At 45.9% G+C, this 19978-nt stretch overlaps 1 protein-coding gene across 1 annotated transcript in view; it reads left to right on the forward strand.

Moving 5' to 3' along the window:
* The window catches only part of LOC138559733 (vitellogenin-like), a 1213840-nt gene that overhangs the window by 778299 nt on the left and 415563 nt on the right, over nt 1–19978 (forward strand). The window contains exon 21 of the mRNA XM_069642739.1: nt 8118–8337. Coding sequence (XP_069498840.1) covers nt 8118–8337 — 220 coding nt within the window. The remainder of the gene's footprint in view (nt 1–8117; nt 8338–19978) is intronic.

A 19978-nucleotide genomic window follows, 5' to 3' on the forward strand; every position in this document is an offset into this window, starting at 1 on the left:
GGTGTTCACGTGAGGTCAGGGAATGAGAACATGACCTCGATAGAGACTGGGCAGCTTGAAGAGGTGTCAACGAGGCTCAAGCGGTGCATCACAAGGCCCACAAGACTGATCGAAGAGATGTGAAACCACCTGTCAGTAAAGGGAGTGTCCCACCCTCACAGGGTTAACACAGTGTGACGAGGAGCCTCATCATGCCAACGGGAACCAATCAGGCTTGTGCATGCTTGCGTTTGTGGCAGAATGTAAATGAATAAAGGAGATAACACGCATAATTCTTTGGCTCTGTGTCCCTCATTCATGCATGGCATGCGCGCTAGGCAACAGAGGCTCACCCTGAAGGGCACCACATGGGAGACATGATACCCTACATGCAATGCAAACTGCTTCAAAGATTCATTCAAAGTTTTCAATCCACCAGATTTTGGGGTTTGAAGTGAGTGTCAAGATGGGAGTCACTATGCCGACACAGGCCCCCCTTGCTCTTTATTCTCAGGGAAGAAATCCCCTCATCACAGATGCAGAGCTGGATTGAGCTTTTGGGGGGGCCCGGTGCACAATCATTTGGGTGGCCCAGGAAATTTAGAGCATCACTGCAGAAAACACACTAGCCAATGGAGCTATTTTACTATGGTTGTAATCTGTAACTAGCAGGCTACACACCAATCTCTGCAACAAGCATGTTAACATGCAGAGCTATGTGGCTAGGACTGGAATCTAAAACAGGTTAAATACGTTACCACCTTAACCTATGTGATTTTATGAAGTACAAAGGCCTCCGTGTTTCCCAGGTGTTAAAGGTTAAAGTGTTTAGGTATTCTATTCAGTACATTATCGAAGCACTGGAGTAATTAAATCAAATAGAATACATTTGACCTGTCCCACCTGAGGCCATTGCTAAAAGGTGATATTACGACCTATAATGGCATTTAAAAAAAAAAAATGCCCGATGTGATTTTAAGAAATTGTAATTTATGACAGGTTTGCAAACTTCAGCCATTTTCTAATTGTGATGAAAAACAAGAAAACAAAGCTGGAGACTAGTAGTGGATATTATGGTGCAGCTGATAGTTGACTATTAAGTCCACCTTGAGCTATTGTATTTATATTGAATAATGTCACATCTACACCATCTCTTTCGGACTCCCTCCCATTCACTATCCTGTGTTTTATGACACACACACAGAATATAACTCATTGCCACGAGTTCCTCCAGAAATATCAAATCTTCAAATGGGTGCATGATCAGTCATTGTGTGCAACTGCTTTAAAGAAGTGCTGGAAGCAACCTAGAAACCTGTCTCTGAGCAAAATCATCTCATACGAATTATTGGTTGGTTGTGTTCGACAATTACTATTAGCCAAAGTCCAGGATGAACACATTTGTATTTACCTTTACAGTTGGCTAGACTGTTCAAGCTTTCTATCTCGCTGTACAGGTACATCAAATTTATTTTATTTATTGTGCATTTATTTGGCACTTATACAGTAAGTCTATTCTGTTTCAAAGTGCCCGCAGGGCAACAGGGAGGGAACATGGGATTGAAACAATAATACAGAGGAGGATAAAGACAAACCTAGTATCCCTTGTGAGTGTTCCAAACGTGCAAGTGCAGCGAGAAGAGGTGAATTGGGAGTGAGGGTAGGTGCTAGAGTGTCCGTGCTCATTGGTGAGCCGCAGATGGAGTGTATAGTGTGGGAAGTGCTATGCGGCCAGGAGCCGCATTGGGTAGATGAGTGCAAGCCTAGAGGACGAAGGGCAGTGGGTGCCGAGGCAAGTGCTGCGAGGTAGGCAGAGACTGGGGTGATTGGGTGTGAAAGACCAGGACCCTGAAGGATACATAAGGGCCTTGGTCACCAATCACACCAACTGTGAGATTAGCAGAGGACGGAAGAAGGGAAGGAGGAAGTGAAGACTAATGTCTTGAGGAGCTTCTGGAATTTGAGGAAGTCCTGTTCAAGACAAAGAGAAAGAGGGAGGCTGTTCCATAAGCGGGAGCCAGCTGAAGAAAGGGATCGGCCTCCGACCCTCTGTTTAGTGAAACACTTTACACACAGAGAGTTGGTACCAGAGTGGCGTAGAGGTCTAGAGGGGGAGTATTTGATAAGAGAAAGTTGCAGATAGCATGGTCCCTGGCCCCAGACAGACTTGTGGATGATGCAGAGGGATTTGAACTTGATCTGTGCAACAACCGGGAGCCACTGAAGAGTTTTTAAGGCAGGAGAGATGCAGTCCCTGGGCTTAAGGCCAAGGATAAGTCTTCCTGCCCTATTCTGGATTAGCTGGAGGGGTGTAGATGGAAGAAGGTAGATCAGGAGAAGACTATTGCAGTAGTCAAGCCTAGAGAGAACCAGGGCTCGGGTAACATTGAGCTTCTGGGGGAAAGTGAGAAAAGGGAGAATTCCTTTGAGAAGGTAGAATTGAAGGTGGGACTTCTTGGCAATGTTCTGAGTGTGAGGAGGTTAGGAGAGAGAGGAGTTGATGATGACTCCTAGGTTTCTGGCTTCAGAAGAAGGAGCAGAGGGAGAACCCATAGAGGATGGCAAGAGTGAGAGGAAGAAAGGGGGAGCAGGGTCCCAATGAGAACTAGGCTCTCAGTCTTGCTGGCATTGAGGCAGAGATCATTGGAGGTGCACCAGAACTGGATTTCAGATAGGCAATCAGGGATGATAGAAGGTGCAAGAGGGTCAGCAGGAAGTTTAAAGAAGAGTTGTGTGTCATCTGTGTAACACTGGAAATTGGTGAAGGAGGAAATGAGGAGTGCCAGCTGAGCAAGGTAAGTGTTACAGAGCCAGGGGGAGAGGTTAGAGCACTAGCAGACACCATGGGTGGAGAAGGAAATATGTGAGGAGAAATGTGCCATTTTTTGCAACAGCCAAATTGGGCAAGTACCCGGAGAGCAGGTCCATTGAGGGTAAATGATCGCTGTTCCCAGCCAATGATTTTTGGAGACTAGCTTACATGTCCTGTTGCATTTATCTTTATTTTTATTTACATCTCAAGTACAAAGAAAGAAACAGGATGCCAGAATCTTCCCAGCATTATTTTTAAGATGTCTCTGTTATCGGCAAAGCATTATAAATGGGGAGCGATTAGTGATACATCAAAGCAGGCAAACTGTGATTGGGTAATTGGCAGTCGGTTTCATTAGTCATATGTCCCATTAAAAAGAACAAAATATTGATATTGATATTTTATTTGTATTGCGCTCATGCACATGTGTTTCAGAGCGTGGGGAGGCAAGGGAGAGGAACAAGGGAGAACAAAAACAACAATCTTACTAGGCCCAGTGATAGTGAGAACACGCAAGTGCGGGGTAGAGGGAAGGGTTAAAGTGCAGGGGGGCAGAGGGGAAGTGGAAAGTGCTGAGAATAAGAATGAAAAACAACAACAAATAGTAGTGCAGCCAGCAAGTGGCAAGTGCTAGGTTAAAAGGTACAGACCAGAGAGAGATGTCTGATAAGTGCAGGGAATAGGGGGGGGGGCTGTAGGGTTACAGACACAGACCCCAAAGGCAGTGCGGGTGCATGGCAGGGTGGGAAAGTACCTGGGCCCAAAATCAGAGGGTAACCAGATGCACGATGCCTGAGCAGAACAGATCAACAGGGGAGAGCAGGAGAGAAGACAGAAGCAAAGAGGAAGGTCTTGAGGTGCTTCAAGAACTGGAGATAGTTCTCCTCAAGTTTCAGAGTGACAGGGAGGCTATTCCATAGGGAGGCCCCAGGTGAAGACAGAGATCCACCCCCAGCACGTTTCTTTGAGAAACAATTGACCCTGAGGGAAAAGGAGGGTAGGAGCAAAGCGCTCGAGAGGGAAGGTATTTGCGGAAGATTTTGGATCCAGGCCCCAGAAAACCTTGTGGACAATGCAAAGGGTCTTGAATTTAATCCTTGCAGCCACAGGAAGCCAATGAAGAGATTTCAAGGCTGGAGAGATACAATCCCAGAGCTTGAGGTACAGGACAGGTTCTGCAGTCCTGTTCTGGATGAGTTGCAAAGGGCAGAGAGTAGAAGCAGGTAGATTTAGAAAGAGGCTGTTGCAGTAATCCAGCCTAGAGAGAACCAGGGCTCGAGAGACAGTGAGCTTCTGGGGGAAGAAGAGGAAAGGCAGAATACCTCTGAGGAGGTGCAGTCGGAAGTTTGACTTTTTAGAGACATCAGAGATATGGGCAGAAAAGGAAAGCGTGGAGTCAAAGATGACCCCAAGGTTCTTAGCCTCGCAAGTGGGGGTAGGAGGAGAGCCAAGGGAGGCTGGCCAAACAGGAAAGGAGGGTAAATGTGTGCCGATAAGGAGGACCTCTGTCTTACTGGCATTAAGGCAGTGAACGCTGGTGGTACACCACTCCTGAATAGCAGACAGGCAATCAGAGATGAGAGAAGGAGACGAGGTGGCCGAGGGAGGCCTAAAAATGAGTTGATGTCATCTGCATTGCACTGAAAATTGGAGAAGAAAGAGGCAATGCAATGGGTGAGAGTTGCCAGGTATTGGTTGAAATACCAGGGAGAGAGGTTAGACCCTTCGGGAACACTGCAGGTAGAGAGGTAGATAGAGGAAAGGAAGGACCGCAGTTTGACCTGGAAAGGTCGATCAGAGAGGAAGGAAGTCAGCCAGGACAGAGCCTGATCAGTGACACCCAGGTTGTCATGAAGATGGTTGAGCAGGATGGCGTGGTTGGCCGCATCAAAGGCAGAAGAGAGATCAAGTAGGATAAGGACAGAGGAGATGTTAGAGTAAAGGTTGGAGAGTAGGTATTTGTATGATTTGGAATGAAATGGGAGCATAAAATGTTCCATGCTATGTGAAAAAATTACAAAATGCAGGTGACTGTGATATTCATTGTCTTTCACTGGTGACTTTGTCTCCATAGTACACCTCTAAAACAAGTGAAGATTTTTGTAAACTCCCATTAACATATATCTTTATTAACTAGAGCTAGGGAGATATGTGTCCAGTGCCTGCATTGCAGACTGGAGTCAAATCTTGGCTTCATTGGTTACACAAAGTGTGTGATCCTGTGCAAATCCTATAATCTCACTTTGTCTTAGCTACTAAAATTGAGAGTCAATAGAAGTGATTCTGTTCGTTGAGTGCCTTATTGACAAACAGCCTCAATCATGGTTTACTAGAGTATAGTTATTGACAATGCCAAGAATTACAGATAATGGATAGTGCACATTTGTGTTGGTTTCAACTTACTAACCATCCGAAGAAATATTGGTAATTTACAAATCTGTGTGTCCTCCAGAAGTTATTGGCTACAGGTGCTGCTGGTGATTATTGAAGGACATCTCAGTAAATTAAATCTGATAAAAACATGTGTATTGTTTTTAAAGGCTGAAGAGGGGCTATTGGCTTTAGTTATACATTCAATTGAGAGCAAAATCATAGCAAAAATGGATTACACAACAGCAATGAACACCTGTGTAGCAACAAAACCTAGGCAATCATGCTTTAGAGAATGAATCTATACACGAGATAATTAAAGCGATTTCTCTTTTGCAATATTATTAACTACTTTGCTGTGTCTACTTGTTATGTTTAAGTATTTTAATAACAGGTTAATAAACCTAGGTTCTGTTTATATTGCACAGATTTTACCATGTGGGGGGGGGGCAACGCGGGATTCCCCAAATGTGGGGCACATTCCAGTGTTTGACTCTGGGTGCTGTATTGTGTACACACTGTCCTGTTGTCACTCCTCTGAGAGGCTTGCCCCTCTTTTTCCATTCTTGCACAACTGTGTCCCTCAGCTAATTATATGTATGGCCATTTAAAATAGGCCCCACTGCAACACTTTCAGGCAGTTCTTGAATTACCTATATTGCTTCAAAACTGATTTTCTTACAATGTCACACAAACTATCTGGATTCCGTTTTTATCATTGAAAACATAAGGTGACTGTCCTTCATTGAAAGAAAATGTTCATGTCAGAGACAGGCGTTCTAGTCATTACTACTGGCAGCCAGATAAGTTTGCATGAAGACATCAAAGTTCAAAAAGAAAATATAACTATTTACCCTTTCAGATTTGTGAGGTAAAATTGTGTGGTAATGTGCAAAGCGTAATGTATGACATTTGGCAGACTCTTTTCTCTTGCACTTAAATCATCACATGATAATAAAAAATAAAATAATGTGAGCAGCCAAATCATGGTGCAGAGCATGGTACAGAGCATGACAGCTGAATAGCGCTCGCCATTCGGTCGGTTCATGAAAAAACATGTAATGAGCCAAACATTTTTTAATTGCAGATAAATGCACAGGCAAGTTTCACAAATTAAAGTGTGACTACATTACAAATAAAAAGCAAACCTGTGTAATACGGCTTCATCAGGGGGGCCCTTTGTGATTAGGTGGGGCCTGGTGCAGATGAACCTTTTGTTCTAGTGTTTATCCGGGCCTGCAGTGATGAGCCACAACAAGGCAGACATGTGTGTGGGTTCCTTGTGTTTTTGGGTCAGAGTGGGAGCAGTCTAGCAGTTCAAACATGGCTCCTCGCACTGATATGAGGACCATGTCTGATTTGCACATGGATATTGACCTTCTGTAATAGTTTAGACTCTTTGAATTATGATGGAATGGAAGATGCCCTTAGAACATAACAATGGTAAAGATTGCTTCAAAGATTTATTTCTATCACTTTTTGTTTATAGTGACTCTTCATAAGTGGGAGAAGTGTGCGCAGACATAGGGCCTGATTAACAAAAACTTTACAATTGTGCAATCCCATTGGAAAATGCTTCGTAAATCAGACCTCGCTTTCTGTGCCTAGGTAACCAAGCTTCATGTTGCTGATGAAGTCCAACAAGCCTCAGGCATGTCTGTTTTTTTTTTATCCTGTGCATGAGAGTTTCTGGTCTAGTAGTTAGGGCAAGAATGCTCCGATTGGGGTGTAGGTACCAGACTGATTTGCATATGTTTTATTAATTTTGTCCTCTTCTGTAATGGTGTAGATGGGCTGCAAAATTATTGAAAGAAATGCCAGTGGTTTTGATTAAATCAAAGGATTCCATAAATGACATATTGGTGTTTATGTCAAAATCAAACTAACTAGCATGCAGTTTTAATGGTAAGCCCCCACTGTCAAATGAATACAGTTCTTTAATTAAGCAATTTAACCCGAGGAGGTGGGGCATTACCGGTCTGGTAATGCCCCAGGGCACCAGTTATATGCCCCGGGGCATTTGCAGACCAGTAATGCCCCCCTCCTTGGTTTTTATTGCTACTAGTACTGCAGCACGTTCTACCGGGGTACAAATAGTATTTTTCTTGAGTTGAAAAACGGCATATAAACGGTTTCTCAACTCGAGGGAAAAAAAGCAAACAAAATGGCCTCCATGGATCGGGTAGAAGGGACTACATGTAGACCCTTCACCCTTTCCATGGCAGCCATTAAAAAGTGATTAAAAAAAAGAAAGTAAACAAATGAAATGGCGACCACGGAATGGGGAGAAGAAACTACATGTAGTCCCTTCTCCCTTTCTATGGCGGACTGTCGCAGAAAGAGAGGGTACATCAAGGGACGCGGTGAACGGAACGACAGTAGGTAAGGCTTTGTCCCGCTGGTAACGACCCGGCAAGGGCCAATCATAATGATTGTTACAAACTGCATGTCCCTCGCTGGGTACTAATATAAAATGGGGGCAAACAAATAAGGCCAGCATACAGAATTTATTTTTACAAATGGCAAAGACAATGCAAGTCTGCTCTAATGTCTTAATATTCAGAAACATAATGCAGCCTGGTATTTTTAGCCATCTATGCCTGCGTTCTGTGCTCCAGTATGTTATTTTATAAGTGACATCCAACATCATTAGTGGTCTATAAATGCTGCAGGGCCATTTCTATACCTTTATTTAAGGGAAGGCCGATTACACATTTAGCAATAAAGGATTTGCTTTGAAACTACGAGAAACAACTCTCAAAGACAACTTGTTTTAAACCTTCAGATGTACGTTTTTTCAACCACCATGCAGCTATTTGTATATTTAATGGTGTCGCGCACAACACATGGTGCTAGAGATTATTCAGTACTGTAAGCATATTGAAGTGTACAGGACTTGGCAAGGTTTGGACTGTTAGTATTTCTGGAATTATGAAGTGTTCTTCTTATTCACTAGGGACGCCTTTCATCGGAATTCCTTTCAAAGGAAAACACGTATTCAGCAGACGAGTCGCTGCACCATCGCGCTGCAGCTGCAGAATCCAGATGTGCAAAAGCAAGCCAATTTGGATTTGAAGCGTGTTTGGAAAAGAAGTCTGTAAATGCTGCATTCAACAGAAACTCTCCTCTCTATTGGTTGGTTGGGGAGCACAGTGCTAAAGTGACTTTCAAACCAGGTAAACATCTCACAGTGCAGATAAATAAGCTCGTCGATGCGATGCCATGTCCTGATCACACAGATCAGTACAGCATACGCTCTCATGCAGTAACACCTCACAGGCACATTAAGCTACTAATAAGTACAGGTCTCTCTACGCCCGTGTCAGTTGTCATTTGAAGCAATTCAACATTTGTCCTGAGATTTGCATCATGTGATAAACCCTCCACATTTGATTTATCAGTTTAAAACTCACCCTAGTGGGGCTCATGTTCGTTCTTTTACGCATGTTTGTTACGTCGCGCCCTATTTTCATTTATTTGGATGGTGGCGTGGAGGGACAGAACACAACTTGCTTTTCCGCCGCCTCTCTTCCTCTTTGCTATACATATGCCCCAGCATTTACACTAGCATGCATTTTCATGCCAGCGCAAATGCTGGGGATTCTTATGGAGCCCACTGGCTTAATGCACCAGCATGAAGCAGGGGAACTCCATAGGGATCCATTGTAAACGCTGCTTGCCATGCTAGCATGGTAGGCAGTGTTTACTCATATGCGTGGCAGAGTGCAAATGTACAGGAAAAAAGGTGGCGCACACACATGTACAAGTGACAAATATTCAACACAGGGGGGAGGTTACGCGTATGTCTGCACGTAACAGCTCCTCGTAGCCAAATTATTTTATAGAGCAAAATGAGCTCCAGTATGTTTCATTATTTTTACATAAGCTCAAATAAAAGTTCTTGAAAATGCATCGGCAATTGATATAGATGTGTTTGCTCTTGAGTGCATTGTTAGTCTACAAATGGATGTTAATGTGCTGCATACCTCTGTACCCTTGCAAAGGCTGAAGGTGGCCCCAGGCAACCAGTACTAGAGCTAATGGTGCTCGGATGCAAATGGCCGCCAGACCACATCTCCATAGTGAGTCTTTACATAACATGTTCTTGACTCTTATTACAGAAGACCAACTACAGTCAAGTGTAACCTTTTAACTGGTTGGAGCAAATTAACATTTGGGAGATCGGCTCAAGGGCTTTATTACAGAAAAAGTGCACCAGTGCCAGTGCAATTCTGCATGATATTAGCGCTAGGGCAAAACGTGGAATAGTGCAAAAAAATATTGAATTCAATGCATGGTTGCACCACGACACCGGCATAGACGAACATTACCTTAGTGAACAAAATATATTGAAAAACAGCTTTTTTTGTTCACGGGTAGTGTTTTCCCTAATGCTAATTGCACTTACAGTGGTGTAAAATGTCTTTTAATACCACCCATTCTTTTAAAACTTTTTTACGCTGAAAACATGTGCCCTCAACTTAATAACTACCTCTATTACCTTTAGGACAAACATCGCACTGTACGAAATATGTTTTTTAAAACATGTTTTCCACAATGTTTGCCCAGTGTTTTACAGTTGAAAATGTCAAATGCATCATTGCAATTTTTTATTTTTATTTATTTGCATTTTTAAAGCACTAACACAGCCCGGGGGCATTGAGGCGCTGTTACAGGAATATGGGCCTCATTACAAATCGCCCGGTATGGAAACAACGGTGGCGGTAAACCCGCCGCCACTGTTGTTTCCATGCCAGGCGATCACAACTCCTGCAGGCGGGAGGTGATGTTCCCGCCAGGTCTGACCTGGCGGGTTTAACACCGCCCGCCTGCAGGCGGACGAGGAAACACCGGCAGCATTACAAGATGCTGCCAGTGTTTCCATGATCCCCATTCCCATCGAGTCCCATAGGACTCAACGGGAATGGCGATTAACACCATTCCGCCTCCGTGATTCCTGGAAAACCGGGGTTGTAATGCCCCGGTAATTCCGGGAATCACGGAGGCAGAATGGTAATACGAGTCCGGCGGTAACCAGGTGGTTTTACCGCCATGGTTACCGCCGGACTCATAATGAGGCCCTATGTCTATTAGTTGTGTATTTATAACAAGCTTAATACCCGGATGTTTCTAAGCACGGACCCGGGGATTGAACCTGTGTTGCTTTGTGTCATCTTGTTACCAAGGTGAGCATGTTGCTGCAGAGCTATCCTCCCGGGACAATCCCAATGGTTTTGTAACACATCCAAATAGTGGCATCTACAAGTATCTACATAGAGTGAATGTAATGACTGGAGGATTTTATCTGTGATACTACCCACTATGGTTGCGGTAGAGGCACAGAGTCACCCTTGCAAGACTCTCAAATGGTAGTAGTGGACAAGCAACCAAGGCTGAGACTAACAGGTAAGTCGTACAGGCTGGTTCTTAGGTACAATGAATACCCAAGTCCCCACAAAGGAATGTCTATACACTATGTTATGGGCTACCCAAGTTCTTTTATTAAATAACATAAGGTTTAGATGAATATATAAATAAGACTCAATTTTTGCTCCGGAAACTCTGCTTCATCAGGTAACACCATACATATAGTACTATATGGTACCACAGTTATTCTTACCATCAGCAATAATGCACCAACTGGTAATTGCAATAAAATACACCAAAATTACTAAGCACTGTTTTAATTTAATTTGGCATTTTGTATAGCGCTATGAACCCTCAGGTATCTGAGCGCTGCTTATTTTTACCCACGGTGTGTGGTGATCATTTATCGACCTCGGAAGGATGAAAGGCTGAGTTTGGCCCCGCCGGGATTCAAACCTGCGTTAGCAGGCTCTGCACAGATGTCAAAGCAAGCACTCTACTCGCTGTGCCACTTGACCGACTTAACTTCAAACCACAAATGTCGAACTGCAGTAAAGTTACTTTAGAACATTGGAAGAATACTTTTCAGGGTAAAATGCAATTCTGCGTGGAGATCCCACCACCTGGGAAACCTGTAATAAAAGGGTACGTTGTACTTTGCTTTTATATTTATGCCCAGTCCTTAATTTTTCATTAATTGTCTGCTTTTCTCTTTACAGGTCCCATCACCCGTAAGTACCTGGGAAGCAACAGGGGAGCCAGGCCCAAGATGAATCTGAGACCACTGGGTGGACCCTGAGGGAAGAAGCCCCTCTACCTCATCACAGTAACTTGACTGCCTTGGAAGGTGAAGTGGTGGAGTCTCCCCCTCTGGAAGAAGAAGTCAGAAGGTTGTTGCTGTTGAGCAGGAGAAGGGAACCAAGAACTGTCAGAAAGGCAGCAGTGAAGGACTCTCGCGTTGGTATCATTGGTCAGGTTGCTATGCAGCTGTGGATGTCCCACAAAGATGCACTCACTGTGGACCTCCACAAGGCATGAAAGGTGTGGATGAGTTGTTTGGTTTTTTTCAATGACCTGCAATGGTGACAGGTGCAGTGGCAGAAGTAGGTGTCGAGTTTCGTCGGTTCGCTGTTTGTCGTAGTTTGATTCTTCAGTGCCTGGCCACAGCACGGATGACTGGATCGCTTCAGGTGAGTTGTACTTGAGCATTGGACTTCTCTGTGGGTCACCACCAAATGTGGACCTTCTGGATTTATTCCTCAATGCAAAGTGGCTAGAAACCCACCAGATGGCACTTCTCTGCAGGCAATGATACTGGACTTCCGCAGTAGGGGAAAAGTGGACAGATGACAGTCTGCAGTGCCACTTGAAGATTTCTTTCAGTTGGTTGGAACTTTACAAGCTATGGGTGTTGAGCTGAACTATGCCAGGGTGCCCCTTTTTCTGGGTGATACACTGGAATCTGGCTTTCCCACAGTCGCAGACAGCCTCTGGACCCTGGACGACGCTGGTGGACTTCTTGAAGAACATCAGTTGCACAATGTCCCCTTGTAGCTGTGGGAAGAGGTTGCCTGTCCAGGTCCTATCTTGATCAATCCTTGAATCAGCACAGCAGCCTTTGGATCTTGTGAAGAGTTGCAGCAGTAGAACTACTTCCTCCAGCTGGATTCAGGATATGCATCCAAGATAACTCCAAGCATCTCACAGAAAGTTAAGTGAGGCATCTTCTGATATATACAAATCCCACCATTCACTCGGGCTGAGCTAGGCTCAGTCAGCCAATCACACACTAGCGCATTCGTTATGCAGCACTCGATCAGGCTGACAGGCCTTCAGGCCATTCACCCAAAACCAGACACCCAAAACAGTGAATGTGTATTGGGGGTAGCTCCTAGCCTTTCAGCGCACACACTGCATTCATTCATTTTCAGACAGGGCTGGCTCAGGCAGGGCCACAGGCATTGTGACACACAGCCAAAACCAGACACCCACAACACAGAATAACTCCTCTTTCCATTCATTCAGGTACCACCCGTAGGGTGTACCCAAAACAAGCAATCTCTGGAAAAGGAAGCCCCAGGGCTATATAGGGGCCTTCAACCTAACATCCAATCAGGGGAAGGGAACAGAGTCAGGGTCTCTCAGGACTTTGAGAAACAGGAAGGAAAAGGCAGTGGCAGTTGCCATCTTACCTTTGCTCAGGAATCCATTGATTCCTATGGCAGAGCCTGAGAGTTCCAAAATGGAGGATTCCCAGATCTTCTGCGAAATTAGCATGTAGCTGCCACCAGCCCATACCTTGCTCTGTGGGCAACACACAGGTGCCCAGAAACACACATTATGGGTACCAATGTGTACCCCTACCCATAAAGATGAAGTGCTGCACTGCCAGATGTCCAAGCTGGACTCCTGTGCAGAAAACACACAAAAAACACACAAAAAACACAGACTAGACGAGTAGGGGCACAAGGATGGGGAGACCCTGCTCCTCTAAAAAATGTCCACCATCAAATTCGCTCCCCCAGACTGAGGTTAGGGTGCATTAATCTCCCATGAGATTGTCAGCCTCATCCAGATGGTCAAAATACCTTCTGGAAAGGCCATCTGCGTTATCATGCTTCTTCCCTGGTCTATGCTCAATAGTGAAGTGTAGCTCTTGCAGACTAATAACCAGCTGATTAGTTTGGGGTTTTCATCCTTTATCAGCATAAGCCACCTTAAGGAGTTTGGATCTTGAAGGCTGACCCAGTAAGGTAAGTTCTAAAACACCTAAGACTCCAAACTGTGCTAACACATTCCTTTTCAACAGTGGCCCACCTAAGTTCCACACCTTTCATTTGCCAACTGATGAACATTATGGGATGTTCTCTCCCTGTGTTATCCAACTGGGACCAAACAGCTCCAATTCCTGTGTTATGGCATCGGTTTGTACAATAAAGGGCTTGCTGCAATAGGGGCACTCAACGCAGGTGCTCTACACAGACTTTACTTCATGCCATAAATGGCCCTCTGACAGTCTTCAGTCCAGTTAACCTTCTTAGGTTGCTTGGGTGATGTCAGAACTGTCAGAGGAGCAACTCTGGTGCCATAATCTGGCATGAAGTTTCGATAGTACCGAGTGAGGCCCAAAAAAGCTCTCACCTAGGTTTGAGTAGTGGGGGTCTCCTAGTCCTGTACAGCTTATACCTTGCTGGGGAGAGGCTGGATTTGACCACCTTCTACGTCATGACCAAGGTACGTGGCCTTCCCGTGGGCTATCTGGCACTAGGTGGCCTTCACAGTGAGATTGGCCCTTTTCGTGGCCTGCAACACCTGATCCAAATGTGTCAAGTGCTCTTCACGAGTGGACCTGTAGACAGAAATGTCCAGGTAGGCCACACAGAAGGGCTCCAGTCCACTGAGAGCATGATTCACCAACCTTATGAAGGTGGCAGGAGCATTCTTCAACCCGAAAGGGTTAAACTGGTAGATCCCATTAGGGATAATAGAGAACGCCATTTTCTCCTTGCCTTGCCCTGGTCAGTCAGGGCTATTAGCCAATAGCCTGATGTGAGGTCAAACGTGCTCACACACTTGGCAGCACTTATTTTGTCCACAAGCTCATCAGCCCTGGACAATGGATGAGCATCAGTCTTGGTGACTGCATTGACCCCTCTGTAGTCCACACAGAACCTCCAATTGTTGGTACCTGCCTTGGGATCAATGACCACTCGGCTAGACCATGGACTGGTTGAGGGTTTGATGACACCCAAATCCAACATCTTGGTGGTCTCTGCCTGGTGTGGTTCTTTACTGTATCTGATATCCTGTAGAATTTTCTCTTGGTAGGTACACTGTCACCAGTGTTTGTATCATGCCTGCACCATGGGGCAAGGCCTGGTGTCAGTGAAAACAGAGGGACATAGTGCAGAAGCAAAGTGCTGCAGGCCGCCTCTGCTAATTGTATGTCAAATCTGGAGAGAGACTCACTCCTTCCAGCGAGCCCTCCAGGGGGCTGCTATGCAGCAAGTCAGGAAGGGGCTCACTTTCATCCTTCCCTTGCCCTGAAGCTAGCAGGAGACAGGAAACATCCTCCCTTTGGTGATAAGGTTTGAGCCTGTTGATATGGAAGACCTGAGGCGCTCCCCAGGGGTACCATTTCAACCAGGTAGTTGACTTCCCCCATCTTGGAGATTATCTTTAAGGGTCCAGTCCACTTTTCTTCCAAAGCTCTGGGCTTTGTTGGCTCCATAACAAGAATCTCCTGGCCAGAAGTCCAGTCTACCTGTGAGGCTTTGAGGTCATGCCAGTACCTATTCAATTCATGGCTGGCCTTGAGATTTGCTGATGCCTGGCCCATCACCTGTGCCATCCTCATCCTGAGGCCTAGCACAGATTCCCCACATGCATGGTAGGACATTGAAGGGTGGCTTCCAAGCCTTCTCTAACTAAGGCAAGGGGCCCCCTCACTGGATGTCTAAAGAGAAGCTTGAAGGGACTGACTCCAACACCCTCCTGAGGCAAGCATCAGACATGGCAGTAGGGGGTCTCATTTGCTCATCAGGGGTGCTTCCAAAGCACCCAGCATGCCTCTGGGAGTTTTATTCAATCTCTCAATCAGACCATTGTTCTGGGGGTGGCAGGATGTATGGAACTTGTAGGTCACCCCAGGTTCCTTCCACATTGTCTGCATATAGCTAGACATGAAACTGGATCCTCTGTCAGAGATAACCTCTTTAGGGAAAGCCACTCTGGTGGACATTCCCAGGAGAGCCCTGTCAACCACCTTGGCAGTGATAGTCTGAAGGGTTAGAGCCTTAGGGTACCTGGTGGCATGATCAACCAGAACCAGGATGAACCTGTGTCCACCTGATGTGGGAGGGTGTAAGGGAACACCAATGTCGATGCCAACCCTCTCAAATGGTGTGCGAACCACCGGTAAAAGCTGCAGTGGAGCAACTACACCACCTCCAATCTTGCCAGACAGCTGACAAGGGGGACAGGTCTTGCAGAAGGCTTCTAATTCTACCCCCATCCGGGTCCAGTAAAAGTGGGCTGAGAGCCTTTGCTTCTTAGTGCCAAAATGACCACCTAGGGGCACATCATGTCCCAAAGGCAGAAGGAAGGGCCTGTAGACCTTGGTTGCAACCAACCTTTTAACTGCACCAGGTTCTGGCTCAGTGGGTTCACTGTAAAGGAGCCCACCCTTCCAAAAAATCTTAACGGACCTACGCACTTCACCTTGTGTCTGGACCTGGGCCTGTCTCCTCAGACCCTCAAGAGTGTGGCACTCTCTCTGGCCCTTACAGAAATCCACCTTAGAGGACCCACCTTCAGCCAACAGACACTGAAGGTGAGGGTGATCAATTGGGGTGGGTACCTCTCCTGAGGAGGGTCTTCTGGCTGTTCTCCCTCAGGTGTTAAGTATAGGGTCACCACTGGGCCTAGTCCCTCAGGACCTTGGCCCAAAGTGGGTGTTGCTGACGGTTAAGTAAGAGAAGAACCACCCGTCACAGAGGTGGCGTTCTTGTTCTTCCTTGTGGCCTTGGGTTTTCCCTTTGGTTTGGGTAGCTGACTATCAGTCAGACCTTTCTTAACCTTAGACCTAGTGACTGCAGCAGCTGTCAGGGGTGGCCCATCAGAAACCATCTCCTTCTCAGCTAGGTCATTACCCTGCAGCACCTGGGCAGGCACATGATGATCTTGTACAATCTCAGGATTGTTGCTGTCTTGTTATCCATCTGAATTGTGACTAGGGCTAAAGGGGGGCCAACCAGCTAACTAATTGTTTCAGAGAGGAACGCATACATAGTCCTCTGGCTTGAGCAGTGTACTAACCACCACTGTCATGCTAGCCCCAAGCCAGTGGAAGGTTTGCCATTAATGAGGACACTTCTCAAAATTTGTTGGGATCCTCAGTGAATAGTGCCCAGTATTTCTTGAGTACTGGTCCCAGGTCCCATGGGAAACTAAGGAGACCTCTGCAGGAGCACCAAACATGATTCCTAAAGAGAAGGTGGGGACAGCGGCCTCCACCTCAGGTATAGAGCAGGGGTAGGTCAAGCTGACAGCCTGGATACCAAGTGCCTTACTTTTACACTTGGGATCACCCTTCCTGTGGTACTGGGCCCCACACTCCCAACAAGTACCAGGGAACTAGACTAGGACCATTGGTAGTCTGCTTTACAGCAGGGGGACTACTACTGTTACTCCCACCCCCATGATGCCTATCCCCAATAGATGTGTGGACATTAGAGGAAGGGTGTTTAGGTTTATTTGAATGTGCTTGCTTTTTGGGCTCATCAGGTTTCTGAGAAGTCCCTCTGTCCTTGTCCTTATCCTTCCCACTGGAATCCTTCGGGCCACCCCATGGGAGACCAATGTGCCAGCCAGCTTGGCTAATTTAAAAGGGTCTAAGATGTTCTGGTCAGCAATGTACCGATGCAGCTCTGGGGAACAAGCCCCAGAAACCTTTTTAAAAAACAAGAGGTTTGACAAATCAACACACTGTTTCACTTTGTAACCATCAATCCACCCCATCATATGCATATGTGCAGCACTCACCCAATCAACCCAAAACATTCTGTCTTCTCAAGTTCCCAGAACCACTTAAGGTGCTGGGTAGGTGTCTTGACAAACTTGGCAACCAAAGCAGCTTTCATACACTCATACTGGCCTCTTTCCTTCACATTCAGCTTCAGAATACAATCATCACCAGTCTGAAGAACTCTACTCAGCAGACACTAAGCCCTGTGAAATGCCTCTATCCATTAGAGAATATCAGAACCTGCCACATACACACCCACCAAATCTTTCATGAACTGACCTAGCTGTAGTTTTAACTTGAGCTTTCTCCAGCTGGAGAGAGTGTCCTTGGCCCTCATTACGACCCTGGCGGAGAACCATGGTGCAATTTGCACCATGGTCCATGGCGCTAAGCTGCCAACTCCGCCATGGTGGTTGGCGGACTTACCTCCCCATTCCGACCTTGGCGGGGCGGTAAGTCCCCAATCCCCATTTACCCTTCCCCATTCCCATTTTTGCCCCATAGGGTATAATGGGAGTGGGGAAGGCGTTAATTACGTCACCGGAAATTACGGTGGCGTAATTAACAACAAGTCCCGTAGCGCCATGGATTTTTCCGCCTGCAAAAAGCAGGCGTAAAAATCACCATGGCGCTACGGGAACTCGTACTCAGGCGGAAAGGGGCGCCATGGTTTACGCCGGCGTAAACCCCTTTCCGCCAGGGTCGTAATGAGGGCCCTTGTCTTTAAGCATCACTTGTTGTCCAATTCCTTCTTCTTTAACTCAGCTTTTGTTTCTAGCCTCTTATACTGAAAGGCTAACCTTTCTCCTTCTAATTCCAACTGTGATAGTTCAGGTTTCAGGGCATTCCCTTGAATAGCAGTGCTGTTTTTTTTAATAGAAGTGGCAGGAGAAGTGTCAATACCATTGGTAGAATCTGTAATATCCTCAGTGGCAAGGTCCCCACTAGAACCCTCCCCACTTTCATTAGGAGTATCAGAATCTGCCTGGTAATCCACAAGGGCAGCTATCAGCTCTGCCTAAGAGTTATCTTCAAAGTCTAAATCTCTCACTTCACAACCATCTTGTAGAGCTTCCAAGCTAATTCGGGTTAGTTTACCATTAGCAATAGGTTCCATTGTTTGTAGTGATGTATTTTCAGTATATACCACTTACCTTTGTTCTAGTGTAGACATGTTGTAGGTAGCAAAGTTAAACACTGAATACTAAAATCAGTAATCCAACCAATCTACCATCAGTGTAAAGACTGGAGGGGGTCTGTCTGTGACCCTACCGACTATGGTTGGGGTAGAGGCACAGACACACCTTCACCAAAATCTCAAATGGCAATGGTGGACGTGCAACCAAGGCTGAGACTCACAAGAAGGTGATGCAGGCGGATTCTTAGATACAGTGAATCCCAGAGTCCCCACAAATGAATGTCTACACACTGTTATAGACTACGTAAGTTCTTTTATTAAATAGCATAAGGTTAAGATGAAAATATAAACATAAATAAGACTCACATTGTATGTGGGAAACTCAAACTTCAACAGAAAACACCCAATATACCTTACTATGTGGTACCACAGTTATTCATAGCTTCAGCAATAATACGCCAACTGGTAAATATAATTCAATGCACCAAGATTACTAGGCACTGTTTTAACTTCAAACCACAAATGTAGAAATGCAGGAAAGTTACTTTAGAACACTGGCAGAAAACCTTTTAGGGTAAAATGCAATTCCGTGTGGAGATCCCTCCCAACTGGGCAACCTGCAATAAAAGGGTAAGTCATACTTTGCTTTTTTAGTAATGCCCAGGTTGTATATGTTCATTAATTGTCTGCTTCTCTCTTTACCGGTCCCACCACCCCAAAGTACCTTGGAAGCAACAGGGGAGCAGGGCCCAAGATGAATCTGAGACTGCGGGCTGGACCCCGAGGGAGGAAGCCCCTCTTCCTTGTCACAGTACCTTGGGTGCCTTGGAAGGTGAAGTGGCGGAGTCTCAAGCAGGAGAAGGGAGCCAGGCAGTGCCTGAAAGACAGCAGTGAAGGTCTGTCACAGTGGTATCCTTCGTCAGGTTGCTACGCCAGCTGTGGATGTCCCACGTAGATGAAATTCACTGTGGACCTTGACAAGGCTTGGGAGGTGAGGACGAGTCCTTTAGTTTTTGTCGGTGACCTTCAGTGGCAACGGTTACAGTGGTAGAACTAGGTGTTGGATTTAATCGGATTGCGGTTTGTCGCCGTTTCATTCTTCGGTACTGCAGCCGCAGCGCGGATAACAGAATGGCTCGTGGTGAATTGGACTTGAGCACTGGACTTCTCTGAAGTCATCTCCAAATTTGGAACTTTAGGATTCGCTCCTCGATGCAGTGGGCAATTCTCTGCAAGCAGCGACACTGAACTACTTCAGCCAGGGACAATTGGACAGATGTGGAGTCTGCAGTGCAACCTGAAGATTTTTTAAGTTGGTTGGAACTTTGCAAGCTCTGGGTGTCAAGCAGCACAATGTACCCCCTCTTCTGGGATATACACTTCAATCTGGCTTTCCAATGGTCACTGACAGCCTCCGGACCCTGGAAGATGCTAGTAGACTTCTTAGGCACAAGATGCCTGGTCACTCTTCTTCTGGACCCACAATGACAACTCTGCAGGATGGCAGGCACTCACGACTGCCTTATAGGGCCCTTCAGGTGAAGAACAGCAGTTGCATGATGTCTCCTCATAGGTACGGGAAGAGGTCACTGTTAGGGGAGTTTTCATATAGTCTACCTGAGTTGAGAATGGCAGAGCAGCCAGGCTATCTTAGGAGGAGGATGTGAGCTGTAAGTACAATTAACTCAGTAAACATGTGGGCCCAAAGAAACTCTTACACACTTGTAGTTATAGTATAGATATTTATTTTATATACACAAGGTAAAGCTATTCAGGTAAGTAAGTA

Source organism: Ambystoma mexicanum, chromosome 1q (assembly GCF_040938575.1).
Source record: "Ambystoma mexicanum isolate Mex_15411 chromosome 1q, UKY_AmexF1_1, whole genome shotgun sequence".
Classification (NCBI taxonomy): Eukaryota; Metazoa; Chordata; class Amphibia; order Caudata; family Ambystomatidae; genus Ambystoma; species Ambystoma mexicanum.